Below are 19,535 nucleotides of genomic sequence, written 5' to 3'. Positions count from 1 at the left end.
TATGCCTGTATATGTATACATGCTTATTTATTATGCATATAGGTTATGCCTTTTTAGCAGCAAGAAAAAGCTATTTCAGTAGTTATATTGAAAAAGAAATTGCATAGCTGGTAGTGCATAATATATTTGACACTTTTACAGTAAACATTTATCTCCAAGTAGGGCTGTCACCACCCTCCAGTTACTAAGGTGAATGCAAGATTGTGCCTAATAAATAACATGATTTCACAGTAGCCTGTTTGTTAGAATATAATTTCCTTTCTTTTGTACCAGCAGCCAGGTAAATAGTTAAAATCCCTTGGTGAATAGCCTGTAGACAGATATTTTAGCTAGCTATTGAAGTGTGAATTTCACACTCTGCTTAACTGTTTAAAAGTCTCTTCTGCCTACCTCAACTACTAGTCACTTTTTCTATAATCATAGCTAAGGGATCATACAGCTTTACCCCAAAGTACAAATTATATGGGAGGCCTCTCCATAGAGGATTTCCTAAGCATATCAGTGTTGCTGTTGGGGTGGGGGGGAGGGGGAGGTATGACTAAAACTCCATAATACTGTATATGTTTTACTGCCTCTGAATACTTCTGAACCTGGACATGAGAACTGGGGATACTTGTGGGAGGTCAAGTGGGTGGATGTGTGTAAGAGAGTGAAAGGGGGAGGAGGGAAGCTTGGATAAGTGGAGTAGTAGATGCTACTACACCTTGGGTTTTATAATCTGCTATAATTAGTACGTGAAAGAAAACTACTGATCTATCACTAACTCAAAGAATAGAAACCTCTAATAGTGTATATAAGGAGAGGAGGTGCATGTACCCTTTCATATTACAAAAAAAAGGAGAGTTTTTAGTTTGGGGAGGGGTGGGGAGGGCTACCCATTCCTTAAATCCCCCTTTTTTTTTTTTTTTGGACTGATAGTTTAAAATGCGCTCAAATCAATCCCTACCATTAAGGTAGCTTTCTAAATTTGGAGAAAAGCGGAAACAAAATATTATCACTTCACATTTGTGTGTGTGCACATGCTGCTTTTCCCTCTAAGGGTAGAAACAGTCAGCTTTGTGCCATAATTTTTTTTTTTAGGCAAACAGATGTCTGTATCCCTTGTTGCAGCACACATGCCCAAAATTTGTGGGTGCAGCAAAGGTGATATAGTTTCTGGTGCTTTATTGTGGCAGATGTCTGTTTGCTTTTGGCGCAAAAGCATAGGCAAGCCCAGAACTACCTCTCTGCTCCAGCTGCCCAGGGCCGGCCCTCTTGGGGTTTGAAGGCCTCGATCCTGCGTCTCCCAAGGAATTATTCACAGGATGGAGTCTCTCAAGCTCTGGGAGTGCTTGCCTTGTTTTCTTCTTTCAGAAATGCATCCTGGGCAATTTCTGGTGTCTCTGTAACTGAGGAGGCCTGGCTTTTCCTGCATTACAGAGATATCTTCTGGGGAATCTCCAGGGCTCTTCTCTCTAAGCCAGGAACACATTGCACATTGTCCTACTAGGTCCTTGCCTGATCAGGAACAATGGAGGATATGCGTTTTACTCAATGAAGTGGACGAGTTATGGCAGGACATGTCTTCCCATAGCTGATCGGCTTTATTTATTAACATCTGTTTATACCCTAAGTTTATGCTATACTAATGCACAAACACTATGATGAAAAGGACACACCTGGTTAGACTGTTTCTTACACTGCTTCTGCCAGAACGCTTTTGCATATGAAGAGCAAGAGTGATATAAGAGTAGATGTTTCTTTCTAGGCACACAGCAGACAGCTGCCCAGCTGTGGCTGCTTGAGCATGACGATGAGATTTTAAATGTTTTCTTGAAACCCATGCCAAAATTATTCATCATAAGAGTGAAGTATTAAAGACAGCCTAAAATTCATCCTGAATAGGGTAATTGCCTTCAGAAAAAGACATCTGGCTGATGTAGTTCACAGCAGATAGTCCTATGAGTTGGGAATGTCACAGCCATTGTGGATAACTTTCTGTGACTGACTGTCACCCAATGGGTTTAAAATTGGGAGAGTAGAAAATGGTAGGATGGGAAACCTAAGGATACTCATGATATGGCACATGTGAAGGGAACAGATGTATGAAGTGCTAAAGATTTTCAACTTCATTAAATACAATTAAAATATTGGTTCCTTGAGTTATAAACAACATACTATACAAAAAGCCATGCTAATTTGAGCTTTCTTCAGAACACAAGGGGGAAAGTTTATTTATCTCCTCCTATGTCGTAATCTGCTAGTTGGGAATAAAACTGATTTCTTAGGGAAAAATGTCTTTCAAAGCATTGTAAATTCTCTAATTACATGGTATGTAATCTGTTTTTCTTTGCTAGGGAGATGCAAATCCTATGACAAGATTCAAGGCCCCTTGTTTTAGCCACAGTAACTTTATAGAGATTCGATCGCACTGCGTTAGGACCCATTGTGAGAATGTGTTAGAGACTCGGATCTGACAGCTTTTTCAGTGTGGGCATATTGTTGCACCTGGGGAGAGCACCATAAAGGTATTACAGCCCTTTTGTACTTTCAGGCCCCGTGCCATTTCCTTATGGAAGGAACACCTGCCAGTTTCCTTTAAAAGAACCACAAAAAAAAAGTTCCCATCAGTCTGTTTGCCCAATATGGGGCATGTGTTTTATAGTCAGGCTCAGTGTTGGGTGCATTTAATCAACTTCATAGTTCACTTCCATTGCTGAGCACATGCTGCTTTTTGGCAATAGTGTGATGATAGATAGTGCATTTAATGAAATTTTCTTGTATTTGAATATAAGATGTGGGGCTTTTTTCCCCACATTGATTGGATGGGGGAAAAACTCAACTTGTATTTGAGTTTAATATGGTATGTTTGTAGGTCGGGGTAAAGGGAAAGAGCCATGGGCCTGCCAGCTGCAAATATAAAGTTGTGGGGAAGGAAAAGTTAATTTGGAGGTGTTTTGGGGAAGGAAAAGTTAATTTGGAAGTGTTTGGGGGACCATGGAAATTAGACTTTTCACCTGCAGACTACAGTAAGAAAGCATCAGTTAATAGATTTTATTTTTGTCCTCCCCCAGTTGGACCCTACCACACCTAGCCATGAATACTAAAAAAAAAAATGCTAACATTGTGAGGTTATGAGCAAGAATGTGCAAGGTGTCATAAGCAAAAACAGGACTCCATCTGAACAATTCCTAGATTGATGCATTCATACGTAGAGATATACAAAGATGTGTCAAGTTTGTGTTAAGAGATTTTTCTGTCCTGCCAAGTAGCCAAAAAGAAAAGGACTCTTCAAAACAAAATTTTGGAAACATGTAAAAGGCAAGAACTACTAGTCCTTTAAGTAGACAGCTAGATTGCAACCATTTAACTTCATTTTCAGAAATCTTGTCTAAGTAGTTTTAGATGAGATATCTTGGAGTCCTCATCTAAGTAGTTTCAGGTTGAAGTTTGCATCTAGGTTCTGTGGTCTGTTTTCTTCTTTGGCAGTCCCTTGCAGTTGAAGATGACTGTGTCTATGATTGTTTTAGCCGTGGGTCTGAAGATGGCTAATGAGTCCAATCTGGAATTGACAGACTCTACTGCAGCTTGAGCACTTGTTTCTATGTGGGGTGGGTGGCTCCAGATTCTTAATTCAGTCATTAAAGCGCAGACTGTTCTGTGGTAAACTTGTACAGAATGCAGGGTTTTCCTTGAAAAAGGACAAATATCAAGTACTCGGTCTCGCATGAGATAAGGTTATAAATAACAGAAAATGTAGTGGGTTTGAAAGGAGTTTCAAGACTAACGGTACCCACTAATATCAGTTTAATATTAACACCAAATCATAAGTGTCTGTAGGACACTTAATAAAAAAACTCAAACAACGTTGACCTGTTACATCTGCAGTATTGCCAACCCCACCATGTCAAAAACCATGAGACAAACTCTTAAAAATCAAGGGCGTTGAAATGTAAATCATGAGGTAGTGTTTTTGAAGTGTGTGGGGGAGAGGGTTGTGAAGGTGCGGAGGCTGTATGTGTGTGTGGGGGATTTGGAGTCTGGGGAGGGGGGTAGCCCCTGCGCACCCTGGCAGGATGCAGGGTGCTATGGATCAGGAGTGAGGGGCAGCAGCAGGGCTGGGGTGGCTGTGACTTGGGAGTAAGGGACACACACACCCACCCACGCTCTGCCCATGGCTCTCTTGCATAACTCGGCCCTGCCCCATCCCCTCCCACACCATGATCTGCACCCCCCCCTCCCCTTTCCCTTCTTACCAGCTTGGTGCTCTCTTCATGTGCCAGAATAAAAAATCCTGAGATTTGATCTCTCTATCAGGAGATGATGAGTCAGAGTTGATCAGACTTGGAAATCAGGAGTCTTGTGATTTTTTTTGTCATAAGAGTTGGCATTACTGCATCTGTTAAAAATGCACATATTCTTTATTATAGAACATAATAAAAATAGATAGATGGCAGTAGGCCTAAAACTGTGCACCAAGTTCTTTTGGTGAAAATGTATAGGAGGTTGCTTTCAGTTGTTCCTTAGTTTTGGAATGTCGTGTCCACCAGAGCCTAAACTTGGACATCTTGTGGAAGCATTGCAAGACCTTATTTGGGCAGGCTTTAGCAAGTGGAGTTTCAGGTTTCATGGAATGATTTGGGGAATTCCTTTATCATTTACTATTTTAATATTTTATCTGTTATTAATATCTCGTTTTCATTGTAAGCCACTCTGGGCATTTTTTTTGCAAAGGGCAGTACATAAAGCAAATAAATAAAAGGCCTTTCCATGATTTTCCCTGCAAAAATATTGAATATGACTGCAGACTTTATTACTTAAAGATTTAGTTATTATAAAAGGGCCTTAAAATTGTTGAATGGTGATCTGACATTCAGGGGAGCCAGTTACCTCTTTTCCCCCATTGGGTTCCTTATTGGAGAACTCTGATTCAAAAAGCCTGAAAGAAACCCTAGAAGTCTCACTGCCTCTCAGAACCTTCTTTGTTACCTTTGAATCATGGGTTTACTGACTCCTGTTGTCTGCAGGTGGCTTCGTCTCTAGCTTTCTGCCATGCAGGTGCAAGAACCTCTAGCCAGGCTCTTCCCTTATCCTGGGACTTTCCTGTTTGTTTCCTTTCTAGAGGAGAAATGAAGTATGTGCAAGTTCTTGTTGGCCATTTCACTAACAAACTACAGGTCCCAGTTTTAAAATGCCCAAGAACCATATCTGGCACCTTGGGATGTGAATATACTGCATGTTTTCAGCACTCGGTGATGGGTATCAGTCTGCCCTCAGTCTTTGTGCAAACATTCTGTTGTTATGTCTGAAAGACCCTTGTTTGCCCCTAACTTTTAAAACCCGATCCATGGACTGGAACTAATAAGTCAGTTCAGCACACACTTCTGAATGAACTTGATGTCTTGGATATAGCATAAAAAGCGTCAGTGAAAAACATAATAAATGTCAAGTTAGACTGCACAGAACAGGTATGCAGAGTAGATAAAATTCATAAGCAGAATTCCATCTTCTGTTTTTATGATGGTGCCTTTGCATAGTAACAACACTTCTATGTTTTGTTTTTCAAATTTTCCAAAGGTGGCCACCATTTAATAAGAACTGTGTACAGATGGGGAGGTGGGGTTTTTTTCCCCCCCTTTGCTGTTTAAAATAAGGCTTTATTTGGTGGTACTGAATTTCAGAGAAGAAGCTATAATTAATCTATTGCTTGTGGATGTTTATGACTCCAATAAAGAAGTGCAATCACGCTGAAGGTCAGGAAGAATCTCTCTGTTAATAGTTCTTCACAAAATTGACAACAGCTTTCTCTCTTTTGTTACAGACTCAGCAATTTCAAGCTCCTTGCCTGGGCATTGATCACTATGGGGAGTGGTAAGTGTATGTTGGCATGGTGCTGAGCATGTGAGCTTGCTATAACTATTCTACTTTGTTTCAGTGTCTGTTAAACAAATACAAGTTCCCCACCCCACCCCCATCTGAAAAATCCTTCATCATGTTCCCATTTGGAAATAATAGAATACTCTTCTGGCATCATTATCAAGTGAATACTAGAATAGCAGGCACATTATAAACTCATTTATGGAGGTTTAAGTGTTGGTTAACATTGGTCTCTGACTTGATTTAAAGATGAACTACATTTCCTCTATTGGATACTTTAATCGAATTGTTTCTAGCCTTGGCACAATAACTCTCTTAAACAGACCATTTCATTTTCTCTAAATTTTGGGTTTTTTTCAGGCGAAAAAGAAATGAATGGAGAGAAACTGCTTAATTTGCCTTCTTGAAATTTTGCCCTGTCTTTCCATGAACTCCTTTGAATTTGCCAGGCTAAACAGACAAAATTCCCAACAAACTCCAAACTTTACACAAATATGCATTATAATAACATCTTGGAGCACAAGCCATTTTCAAACTTTTATACCTAAATACATTCTGGGTTATTTCATCAGGTTTATTGTCTGCTGCAAGTGGCCAGGGGTAGTGAAATGTAGGGGATAAGATCTGTATTTTGATGATAGTCTTGTGGTTAGTCAAAATGGAGTTTCTGCCTCTCCACTCCAGTCTCCTCTTCTTTGTCCTTTTCTTCCTCTTCCTGCCCAGCACAAAACCTCCCATCTTCCTATCCCTATTTCTGATCATTCTGTGCTTTATTTCTTACATACAGGTCCAATGCTCACCTATCATTTAATCATATAAAACATGTACACATAAATGTTTAAAGGTTGGCTGGGTGAAATTTGCCTGTCATTGAAAATGAGTGCAGGTTTCTGGGACACAGTAAAATACCATGCAAACAAAGTAAAGAAATAAGCAGCAAAGTTATTCAGTGCACACACTAGCCGTCTACTTTACGTATATCAATTCCCTTTTAAACCTTGGGTAACTCATTTCTACCATCTGCATCTCCCATATGTCTACTGAAGAGCAGCATGCCTCTTAATGGGATATTTAAAAAGAACACTTATGCCCCAGTTATTACCTGCAGTATGGCTAGTTAGGTAGTAACCCTAAACTGGTGTGGCTATTTCTGCAAATACTGCAAGAAACTGCCATTAAAGAAATGAACTGTATGATGTTTGTACACGTAGCTTTACACAGACCTACAATTTTGTCAGCCTGAGTAATTTTGTTGGTGTCAGTTTAAGCGATGACTTGGATATATACACTATATTCATAATTTTAAGGACTTTCATACAAGCCGGAACCCAACTACTATTCAGGAATGTAAATGTATCTAATTAAACTTTCAGAAATGTGTGCTACTTAACATTTATTTTCAGCAAGTGGCAGACTTCACAGAATTCTGCTATAGATGTCTGCTTGTTTCTGAGTCTCATCAGGATCAACATTTCCACATACTGGTTCCTAGCATGCACTGCTCTTGTTGACAGGTCTTTGATGCACAGACATACAGTTTGGAGAGTAGGTGAAAGTAATCACTCTGCTTCAATTGGCATAATTTGAACTATGGGACTCTCTAACACATAGTGACTTTATACATCTTGCTGTGTGGAAACTTTCAGATAAATAAGACATAAAGCAAAACATACTTTTAATGTTTTAATAATTTATGGGTAGCACATTTGCTTGCTTTTTATAGTGTTTGTTTTCCATCCCATTTTGATTCATAATATGAATAGATATCATGGTACTGATTTTTTTTTTTTTCTTTTTTGTATCACTTGTTTCCTTGGCAGTCAACAAACAAGTACAACTGATGTTATTGTTCCCTTTAACAATATCAATGGTAATACACAAAGAATGATTTTAAATCCTTCATTTATAGTGTGCTCTTACATTAAAGCCCTTTATGTTATGTATTAAATAACACACTGAGTGCTGCAAGGAAGTGCATTTGAGAATGAGATAAGGATTTGAGAAAATGTGACTGTATAGGAAAGCACCAGGTTTTGTTGGTAATTATAAAATTCAAATACATCCACACAAAGTTCAGTGGAAGTTGGCAAAATAAATCTATGATGATAATATTTTTCAAACCAAAGCAAAATGGACTTGTTTTTATTTAGTTTATTTACTTCTGTTTGTATCTGTGTATAGGTTGTGCAGCACCAAACCAATTTTGATTTTTTTCCCCCTCGTCCTCAAAAAAACTGATCACAGAGTTTTGCGGTGTCCACTTCACTTACAGTATTCTCTATTTTACTTTATTTAGTCCTTTCTCTTTAGTTATGCTTGCTGAGACCCCAGTGCTAGACTTCCTTGTGTTTTTCCCCCTCCTCTGTTTTGGGGATTGTCTTAACTAGTAGAGGAAGACATGCGGGTGGCAAATATTTACATGGTTGTGACAGACAGATTGTGAGATTTGGGGGAATGGTATCTTTTATTGGACCAATTGCATGGTTGGAATAAAATTAGACAAGCTTTTGAATGCAGTACATTCTTCACTAGATTGCTAAGAGTTTCTTGAAACTCCTCAGTGCTGCAGCTGAATGCCTGGCCATAACCTTAGAGTTGTATGACTGATTCTCAGGCCCATGTACTTAAATAATCCACCAGAACTCATCTGTTTCTCAGATCAACAAATAGAATTTACTGCCTTCAGCCATCAGTCCCATCTCTGGCAAGCTATAACTATGTAAGCATCTGCCACCTGATCTAAAACCATATGTCAATTAACTTGTAGAAGTAATAGGTCATTACACTTTCACAAGGACTGGACTTTAGAGAGAGACAAAAAAGCACACTCCTCTAGTGTGGTCTACTTTTCTGCAATCTGTATTCTTTATAGGGAGTTTTTAAATGGTTAAAAGCCAGTAAAGCTGCATGGAGATGACAAAGAAAGGGAGCAGAAACTAGCCCCTCCAAACTGACTTCATATTCAGCCTTCCTGTGTAGTATTTTATTTCCCGTTACCTTGCTACATGAAGGGTATGTACAGATATAAACCTTAGACTGGTTTCAATGCAGTATAAACTGCAAGTGTCCAGACATACAAGCCAATTTAGAATGGTTCAAACCTCTTAAACCCTTTCAGAAGTAACCTGAATAATCAACTATTATTTTGAACTGATAGTCTGTGAACCAGTTCAGTGTTGTGTGGATGGCACACTTTCTGTAAGTAGTGTGTGGTTTGGTCGTCTAGGCATCCCCACTCCACTACTCCTCACCCCACCCTTCCCCAGCGTCCCCTTGGCACCTGACTGCTGTGGTATGCAGCCAGAACTCAACTACCTCAACTTCTTTTGCCTGTACCTGACTGCCATTGGTAGTACTTGACCAGGGTTCTGGGCATCACAGGCTTATTTGGGGTGGAAGGGCTGTCTTAACCCTTGCCTCTATGTGTCTGGGGCTGCCCAAAGACTCCACTGCCATCAGCCCTCAAGCACACAGAACCGAGAGTCTAAGCAATCCACTCTTCCTGCCCACCCTTCCACCCAAATCAGCCTGGAGTGCTTTGAACAATGGTCATTTGCCAGGAATTGAAGCAAATTGAGTGGCTTGGAGGAACGTTCTCTTTAAAACCTGTAAAAGCTCTGGCAGTTTGGGGGCATCCAGCCGTCTGAGAACCCAGAAGGAGAGGTCCAGGCAGCATCTCTACTCTACATACCCCTCCTTGCTGCCCCCCACAGGCACTCAGAGTTAGAGTACCACCACACAGATTTCTGTAAAGTGCAGGAAAGGATCTTTATTGAACTTGGTGTTAATTAGAAGGGGAATGGAAAAGTACAATTGAGTTGAGTACTCGCTGCCACACCCTAACATCAGTTCAAAGGCCTTGCAGTGTCTCAGAGGTGACCATTCTACTTACGCAGTCAGGACTCATAGTACAGATGATGTCTTCTATTAGACCAACAATATTTTTGCAAACTTTTGTGCACAAACACCCTTCATTGGGCATTGGAGTAAAGATTGTAAAAGTTCTCCTGGGTAGGAATGAATGTTCATATTTAATAGGATTTCACAGAGGAGTTAGTAGATGGAAAACTCCTCTGGTCAGTCAGTTCATAACGGGTATGGAGCCTTGCACCTCTTGTGAGGTTTTGTGATGATGCAGATTACCTTGAAACAAAGGCCAGAGCAGTATCTCAGGTTTCAGGTGGTCACAGTTGCTTCCTGCTTGGGAAAATATGAAGATTTCACTAAAAAAATTGGCTAAAGTATGATATCTTCCATGTGTTGGGCATACAGGTTGTATCCAGGAGAACTTTTAAAATCTTTTCTCCAATGCCTGATGAAGGGTATTTGTGCCCAAAAGCTTGCAATTAAAGATTTTTTTTTGATTTTTTTTTTTTTTTGCAAAGCTCTTGTTGGTCTAATAAAAGACACCACCTCTATGAGTCCTGATTGCTTTTCCCTCTAGACCAATATGGCTACAACCTGGATACCTGACCATTCTACTTAGACCTTTGACAGTGTACTTGTGGAATGAACTGGCATCCAATTAGAACATTTTTAGAATAATTTCAGTGTTATATCTGTTGACACCCAACCAGTCAAGAGTCCTCCTTTCTCTTTCTTCTCCCTTCCTAGGGATAACAATAACCTTCCTGAGCAAGTTACTGACTTAAGAAGATATTAGCACTGTTTCTGTCTTCTTCTCCAAACAGTTCCCCAGAGTTACTGGAGTCTAGAGCTCCTTTACAGAGAGCAGCTGTGAATGGAAGAATGGCTTGTTAGCTGGCAATGGCTCTTTTCAAAGCTGTTGGACACATTGGCTGGCAGAGAGGATCCAGCTCCTGTGTCTTGGAGTGTCAGCCAAGAAATGTACTATCTGGGTGAAGAAAAGTGGAGGGTATGGGACACCCATTCCCTTCATTGCCCAAGAATTATTTAACCATTCCTTGTTCTTCCGGTAGAGATCTACTAGATTTGAAAAATTCTGTTTAACAAAAAAAAAATGTGCATCACAGTTTCAGGCCAGCTCCCCTATAATGTGGCAATATAAGCTTACAGAATAATGACTTCCAGAAGATATTCATATTTCTTTATAATTTATGACAATAACGTCTCACTTCCAAACATGTTCACATTGAATGACAGGTCACAAAACAAATGGAAAACTGGTTGGCTATGACCATCTGGTTCTTTCTTATTCTTTTCAGCTGCTTACAGATATTAAAAAAACCCCTGTGTTTTACCAGAAAAGGCAGTGCATTACTTTGAATTGACTCTGCAGCATTTGTATAAATTGGGTGCTTCAATGGGGCTTTTTGTTGCTTTCAGCTAAAGCTGATTCAATCATCTATTAGATAGAAATACCAGAACAGCTCCTCTAAAGCGCCCAATCTATACAGTTTTGGGGCAAGCCGGGTCCAACTAATGCACTGCCTTTTCTGGTTAATGTCATAATTTGTCATGGTGTTCTTCTAAAGGAAGAGCAAATTTAATACAAAATGGAACCTTGAGTTACAGGCAGCTGTTTAGTTCCCTTCCCTCTTGCTATAGTCTTAATTCTGTTGAGTGTGTGGTGGAGCCTGTTTACTCTGATTTGGTGTTAAAGAACCATATCTTCAAAAGCAATTAGTAAAGCTTAGAGCATTAGGTTTTTGGGTACTCCACTTGAACATCTTTTCATTGTACCACTTTGCAGACCATCCAGTCTTTGCAAATTTCAGTACTCAACTTCTGCATTTTTTTTTAAAAGATATGTTTGCAGATCCAGAAATGGAGATACCTGGTATCTCACAATATGAGACTAATTTATAATTCACTTGAAAGTTGCCTATAACAACAGGGTTGAGGTGGGTAAACCATTCAAAAGCAGTGCTTATTGAAAGATGAAACCGTGATAGAATTACTGTCTTTCGGGCCTGTATTTTAGCTCAGATTTGTACTTTATTTTTCCAGTGACTGTCTAATGAACTTTAAAGAACTGGAGTATGTTACTTTCCCTTGCAAACCAGAGCATTTACTTTCATGAATAAAGCTTTTAATCCTTTTGGAATTCAGGAAGCAACATTTATTTGTGTTTGGCAAATGCCTAAAGAATGACAGAAGGGTTGGCCTGCTACTTCCTTTCTCTCTGGTTCTCACTATTGTTTTCAGGTCTGATAAAAGGTGAAACTTAGTCACATGCTTCACTTGGACAATGGTTCAGTTGCAAAGTAGCAAAGTACATATAACAAGGAATATCAGCAGAAGAAACATGGATCATAAAAAGAAACTGACTCAAGGGATTTACTTCTTGAAAATGAACTGTTGCTAGGCACTGCATGTTAATGGAAGGTACCATTTGCATTTATCCTAATCATAAAGGAAATTATGTCAATGGATCAAATAAAATGTTTCATGTAGTAAAAGGTATATTAACATTTAAAATGTTGCCCACCTGTACTACTTCTCATTATCTGTACAGGTAGTCCTCGGACTTGCAACACATTTGTTTCCTGAAAACCACGTCTTAAGTCAAAACGTAAGTCAGAACCAATTTTCCCACAGGAAACAATGTTATAAACAGGGGATTGGTTCCTGAACCAAGGCCCGATGCCCTATTTTCACCAAAAATAACCCAGAATTTTGTACTCAATCAATTATAGATTAGTAATACAGCTACATTAATGTATTTATATTGTATATAACAGTTGTATTGATTTGGAAAGACTTCTTTGAAGTGACTGTTGGAGTTTTTGAAGGGTTCTTGGCTGGAGTGTTCTCAGGAGTCCTGGCTGCAGGTTTTTCTGGAGTCTTGTCTGCTTTCTTAAAGAAAACTTAAAGAAGTTTGGACAGATGTTCTCCAGGGAGATGGGTGACGCAGTGAATTTGTTTGCTGACATGGCATCAGGTCGTGTTGTAAAGTCAAAACTGAAATCAGAAAGTTAAAATGGTGTCAGTTTATAAATGTAAGTGTGAATGGTTGTAATTCAAACCGCTGCAAGTCAAGGACTGCCTGTAGTACTGTTTTTACTAGAGGATAAGCCTCTGTCCTAACATACCTTTGAAATTATATAGAACATTGAAGTTTGAGCATAACATAGGAGATTTGAGCATTTAGTCACATAACAATTTGACAGTAGAGCTTTAATTCAATTTAACTCTGGATTATTTGGTATATGCAGACTTATTTTTAACATAGTTGTTGTTTTCCCTATCCCTTTCCCAGTTGTTATGTTTTCCCTGTCCCAATAGTTTAAATAGTTTAAAAAGTTCTGCTTTGTTCTGGGAGAGACATTTCAATTATAAAGAAATTAAAGTTTACTTCTAAAACCAAGGTGCTTCAAGAAGGATTTTAAGATGAATTAATTCAATTCCAATTTAGCATGATACCCTTAGAAATGAATCCTACCTTACCTTTGTCAAAGCTGCAGTTTGGACCACCTTATAGGATAGTCTCTTCATATAAAGAACTGTATCTTGAATTTATTGTTTAGTCCTAAATTGTGTGGATCCTAGACAGATGACATCTCCTGTCTTTTTGTATGCCAAGGGAACATTCATAGAGGGCGTGGAAGTGCAGTTCCATCCCCCTTAAGCTGTGCTGCACATGCAGCTCATCAGCTTCTTAGTGCAGCTAAGAAGTCATGCTTTGGCATGACTTCAGGACCCCAAGGATGAATGCCACTGCTGCTTGCCAACCCCTGCTTGCTTGTCACCAAATTCAGAGAGCTGACTTAAGCATGAGCAGGACAGCCCCCATAGATCTGCCGCTGTACACTATGGTACTGCAGCAGTTGCAGTTAAAAGTCCTTCGTTTTACAGCCCTGGCTTAAACAGGAAGTTGGTGTCACCAGAGCATTCTCAGGTATAGGAAAATTCTGGTCTGTACAGGAAACAGTGTGCAATGAAGGAGTGAATGTACAGTGTACTAACTATACTGTGATAACTCCAAGGTGGGGTTTTTTTTATGTAAGGTAGCTTATTCCACTTTAGAATAAAATCTTGCACTAAGAATGCCCACATGAAGAGTTCATGTGCAGTATCTTGCATACTAAGTTACAGCACACTGACTTTCTACATAAGCAAACCCTTAGCCCCTGACATGTGTTGACCATTGGAACATGCTCCAAAACGTACCTGTCACTTAGGACTTTCCTAGAAGACAGGGTGTGTGTGTGTGTGTGTAAAAATCTCAAGAAGGCCAGATTTTCAGTCAGGCTCGTCTGTCTACTTGTGTAATGTGCATATACACTTACTGTTGTTGAGTGAGCTAATTTGTACATGGGGGGGTGTATGTATATATGTAGTCTGTCTTATAGCTGACTGGTTATTTCAACATGCAAATACTTGATCTGTCAGATGAAATTGCATATCTGTTTCAGGAACACAGTTATATCCCTGGCTCTTTTGTATCTCAGGGTTGAATATTCAGATATTGACCCAATTAGAAAAAAAAAACTTGCATGTCTTTTGCCTCTCACCTGAAAGAATTATAAGGGAAGAAGCACATTTCTTATGTTAAACAAACTAAAATCTAGCTTAAAATACATCTGAAAGTAATTTGAATCTAATGTTGGTACAGTATTGGACATTTTGATGAAAAAATGCAAAGGAAAATTATAATTATTTTTAAAGCAGGTTGGTAGAAAGTCTCTAATCTTAAAACTGAATATCAGCCTATAACATTCAAGCAGATCACACTCAAGTTAAAAATATTAATTCATAATAAATATGGGCCTGGTCCCTCTAGACCAGCAGTCAGGAACCTTGCCCAGAAGTGACCCAGAATGGCCCAGCTCATGTCTGAGACAGCTGGTGCTTAGACCTGGCCACCTCCACTGCTTCTCCCCACTTGCTGGCTTCCCAGCTGTGTGCAGCGGAAGCTAAGCTCCCTCCCCATGCCAAACACCAAAGCCTCATCTCTGCAGACTGTAAATTGCTCCAGATAATATCACTTGGTAACAGATTTGGGCTATCTCAGACCTTGTTGCAGGCTGGCACATATACAACAGGCACAAATCCAGCTCAGCCTAGAAGCCACCATAAATTGGGGAGAAAAGATGAATGTGCATACCTGGCAGAAATAGCATTGTGGTCATAGGTAGAAGGTGCATCATTTAGTGAAAGGATGAAAAGGAAAGATAAACTAGAAGATCAGAATTAGAGGGTATCCACATGAACTTTTACTCTTGACAGATAAAATACACCTGGGAGAAGTTACTTAAACTGTAAAGGTTTTTAGTGTAAAACATTTGGCCACTCACTAAAGTTTTATTTGAACCATAAAATGATCTTGGTCAGTTTGCTGGCAGTGTCCTACGTGAGGTATACAATCTTCCACAGTGCCATTTTAGGTTCTTTTCTGATTCTGTTTTTTCCCGTTTTTTGGAGCACGCCTAGCATTATGCTTCCCAAAAGCATATAGCATTCGCTGTATGCTTCCCAAAAGATTGAATAGCTAGCCAGCTCCAGCCTTGCGTAAGAAAACAGATAGATTTTAGGCTGCAGTTTTCTTAAAATCTCTTTCTTGACTATAATGTTTGTTTATAAATAGGATACTAAAATACAAAATTCTGATCATTTTAGGATGGCATGCATTGGCATGCTTTTGGAGAATTCATAAACATGCCCCCTTCTTTTTTGTTTTCTTTGGTTCTGATTAAAGGAAATGTGCTTAAATTCAACTCTGTTCGCAACATGCTTGTGTATGTGCTTGAACACTTCCAAGTCAAGGGGCTTAATTTCCATGAACTTGACTGTTTTCCTGAATATTGGTGCTGCACTGAACTAGGACTGATTTTTGGACTTGGACTACTTGTGCCATCATGCTTGCAGTTCTCAGAATTCTACATGAAATTGTTATGGCCAGAAACATTTGGAGGGTTTTCTTATGCTTTTACACTAAAAAAAACTCTTTAAAAATATCTTTGCAGAAGACATTGTAACTTCTTTGGTGGTTTTATCTTGAGTTTTGGGACTGTACCATAATATTTAGAAATGGCATCAACTCTCTCTCTCTTTTAGTGTTCCTAACAGAGGACAAAGCTAACTCTGTGTTAAAAAGATACCCAAGAGCCAATGTATTTTTTGAAGAGATAAAGCAAGGGAATATAGAACGTGAATGCAAAGAAGAAGCCTGTAGCTATGAGGAAGCAAGAGAAGCTTTTGAAAATGATGAAAAGACAGTAAGTTATTTGTTTTTACCATTATAATGTTTGATAGAAGCTGGTAAGCATGATTAATGTCTTTTTGCTTCTTGTTACTGTACTAGATTTCATAGCTTATTCTTTTTTACCAAGTGTATTCTGCTAAAACTAGCGAGCACTTTCCTGAAGCTAGCAGCCATTGGCCAGCAGTGCTGCTTAAGCAACGCCTGTCTAGAACCTTGCTGGGGTAGAGTGGCAGAGCAGTTGGGGCATCTTCCTTCATCTCCAGGGGTATGAGTTTGAGTCCCTCTCTGGACTGGTGCTGAAGGTTGCCCACAGTTTACCTGACTGTAAATGGTACCTGGTCATTTAGGCTAGGGACTCAAAGGTGGCTGAATGTAATGCCAGTCACATCACCCTTATATGCAATTAACTACAGAAACTGAGGTGCCTTATCCATGCTAACCTGATAGGACATTAGTCTCAGGCAGACCTTTGACTCTGTGAGAGAATAAGAATCGAGTGTGACAGTGTGTTGCGCACAAGTATCTATAAACTTCAGTGGGCTTGTGTACTGGAGCCAGCACAAAACTCAGCACAGGATTGAGGCCCAAATCTGTACAGGTTTCCCTTAGTTTATTCTGTCCATACATTCCTGGAAAACAGTGCATAACTCAGTTGCATAAAGGGAACCCACTTTATAATGCAACAAATAGGGATACGTTCCGAGACCTCGATTGTACTGACCCGCAGCCCCATTTCTACAACTTTTTACAAGCCAATTTTGGTACTCGCCAACAGCACCAGGTGGTGGTGAATGTTGCTATAATGGGGATGGCAACTACAGAAACACATGTCACAGACAACGAGCAATGAGCACAGATCCACACAAGAGACTATATTTTGGTGTGTGTCACTCCCACAAAGCACCAAACAAAGCAGTTCACTGCAGGCTTCGACCACACCAATCGTATAAGAGTGAATTTACCTTGCATATAACAAATTTTTGGTATAAAAAGAGTCATCAGATAAGAGCCAATTCACACATACAGAATCTGCATAAAGCAATGGAAACCTCTATATAGAGGTAAGAAATTTGCCAGAAAGGTTGTTGAAATTTGTTTAGTTTGTTTCATTTGGTTTAAGTGTTGTACTTAACGTAACTTGAGGCTTATTTTATTTCATGTTTATCACTTTTATTCTAGTTTACTTCACTGTTTATTTTATTGGTCTTTTTGTCAACACCTGTGTATCAACAGATGCTAAAGATCCAGTGTGCCTTAAAAATGGAATTCCTGGTTCTGGGTAATAGGTTTATATAACAGAGAGCTTTTACCATTGTGATGATGATCTTTAGTCCACCAGCAATGGAAGTATCCTTTGTTTCTACACCATGGCTGTCAGTAAATTGAGATCCATCAAGACAGCTGAAAATTACAAGATCTATTGCTAGAAAAAGCCTAAAAAGAATCTCTTCTTTTCAGCCCAGTAATACCCTGACTAATAATCCAGTGATACAATTTAGACACATTGAGATGTTGCAAGAAAAGATCAATGAGCAAGAAAACCTACTTTCCATACCACCAACTGCAGACACTGTGGGTAAAGTAAATTTTAAAAAGCTTAACCCACAATTATCCCTTACTCTTGATTCCAATTTGAGTGAGAGTTTTAACTCATTGTCTAGCTTTGTCCTCCCAGGAGGTATGACCTGGATATATAAAACAGCCAGCCCTACAGTGGACAAATGAAGGCAGTAAGGCTGCCCTAGACTATCAAACCGGTTGAGTATCTTGCATGTCTTCAATAGTTACTGTGATTAAAGGAAATAGAAAAGGTAAAAACTCTTCTTCTAAATGAATTAACAGCCTGTCCCCGTGGCACATGCCCCTTCCACCTGGCTCCCCTGCTACCTTGCTACATCGGCTGTGCCACCATAGCCACTGACCCTCTGGCCCTCGCCCTGGCCCTGGCCCTGGCCCAGCCTGGGGACAGCAGCCAGGCTACAGCAGCTGCCCCTGCCCTCCCACCTGTATCTGCCCCCTCAACTACCTCTTCCCAGCCCCCTCTTGCTAGCATCTCTGTGTTCTGCCCCACATTCGCTCACCACTGCTTACCTTCCAGTCCAGAAGCCAAAGTAATTATGTGCTCTGTGCCCTGGACTGGAGCAGGGCTAGAATCCAGGGGGTAAGTGGCAGGTGGGGGCAGGCAGATGTTGCAGCCCTGATCCTGGGTTAGGGCCACAGCAGCTGCCACTGCTGCCCCGCCTCCCCTGGCTCATACTTGAATCCAAGATGGGGGAAATAACCTCATCTTGGATTCAAGTAAATACAGTAATAGAACCACATATGTGGTTTAAAGACTAATCATTTTAAATTTTACTGTGTGTGGAAAGTGACCATTTTGCCTTTTCTTTAAAAAATCCATTAGAATCTTATAGGGAGCCTTCCTCAAGAACTATGCAACCAATCCCCAAAGTAGTAGTAGTCAGCAAAAAGAGAATTCAGTCTAATAATGAGATATGAGAGAAATGTGTTACTTGATTCAAAGACACTTTCTTGGGCAACTGATCTCGTATTCTCAAAGTACAAAAACCCCAAGAAGCAATTACTCAATGCAGAGCAGTTGTCCAACAGTTGGAAAACGCCTTCACAAAAGGCATTTTTGTTGGGAATAGGTAGTGCTGGTGGCACAAACCATGGTTTGATGAGGACTGCTCTAAAGCTAAAGACGATTTAATAGAAGTCTTGAAAAAATACAAGTCTAAAGATGATTGTGCTAACTTTCAGCAAAGCAAGGGGACCGTGGGGAGAGTGATTTGACAGTGGGGGTCTACTACAGACCCCCCAACCAAGGGGAGGAGCTGGACCGGGAATTTTCGGGTCAACTTGCAGAGGCACTTAGGGCAAGGGATGTAGTTGTCATGGGTGATTTTAATTACCCAGACATCTGCTGGGAGGAACAGTCAACCAGGACGGACCGTTCCAGGAGGTTCCTAGCTGAGATACAGGACCTCCACTTAATCCAGGAGGTGCACAGTCCCACCAGAGGAAACGCCCTGTTAGACCTGGTCCTGGCCACAGGCAATGACCTAGTAAGGGGCCTCCAGGTTCTTGACCACCTGGATGATAGCGATCATCGCTTGCTGGAATTCACCACCCAGCGCAGGGCGTCAAGAGCCTGCAGCAAGACGGTAGCCCTAGACTTTAGGAGGGCCAACTTCAACAAGCTGAGGAGACTAGTGGGGGAGGTGCAGGGGTCCTTGAGGGCAGGGGAACTCAATGTCTAGGACGAGTGGTCGTTCCTTAAGGAAACGATACTTGGGGCCCAAGGGGAGTCCATCCTAACAAGATGCAAGGGGGGTAAGAGTGCCTGAAAGCCCCCTTGGCTCACCAAGGACGTCCGGGAATGCCTGCTTGCCAAAAAGGCGGCGTACACCTGGTGGAAGGGGGGTGCTATCTCCAAAGAGGAGTATACCTCCTCTGCTCAGGCCTGTAGGGGGGCTGTCAGGAAAGCTAAGGCAGACATAGAGCTAGGACTAGCGTCCAAGATCAAGGATAATAAAAAGTCCTTTTT

At 40.4% G+C, this 19,535-nt stretch overlaps 1 protein-coding gene across 1 annotated transcript in view; it reads left to right on the top strand.

The window, feature by feature from the left end:
- Positions 1-5,803: 5,803 nt before the first annotated feature.
- PRRG1 (proline rich and Gla domain 1) overlaps positions 5,804-19,535 on the top strand; it is a 27,051-nt gene continuing 13,319 nt past the window's right edge. The window contains exons 1-2 of the mRNA XM_019529119.1: positions 5,804-5,850; positions 15,838-15,998. Of these exons, the coding sequence (XP_019384664.1) occupies positions 5,841-5,850; positions 15,838-15,998 (171 nt within the window). The 5' untranslated portion in view covers positions 5,804-5,840. The remainder of the gene's footprint in view (positions 5,851-15,837; positions 15,999-19,535) is intronic.

Source organism: Crocodylus porosus, unplaced genomic scaffold (genome assembly GCF_001723895.1).
Source record: "Crocodylus porosus isolate Cpor-Errol unplaced genomic scaffold, CroPor_comp1, whole genome shotgun sequence".
NCBI lineage: Eukaryota > Metazoa > Chordata > Crocodylia > Crocodylidae > Crocodylus > Crocodylus porosus.
This window is presented reverse-complemented; position numbering and strand designations above follow the sequence as displayed.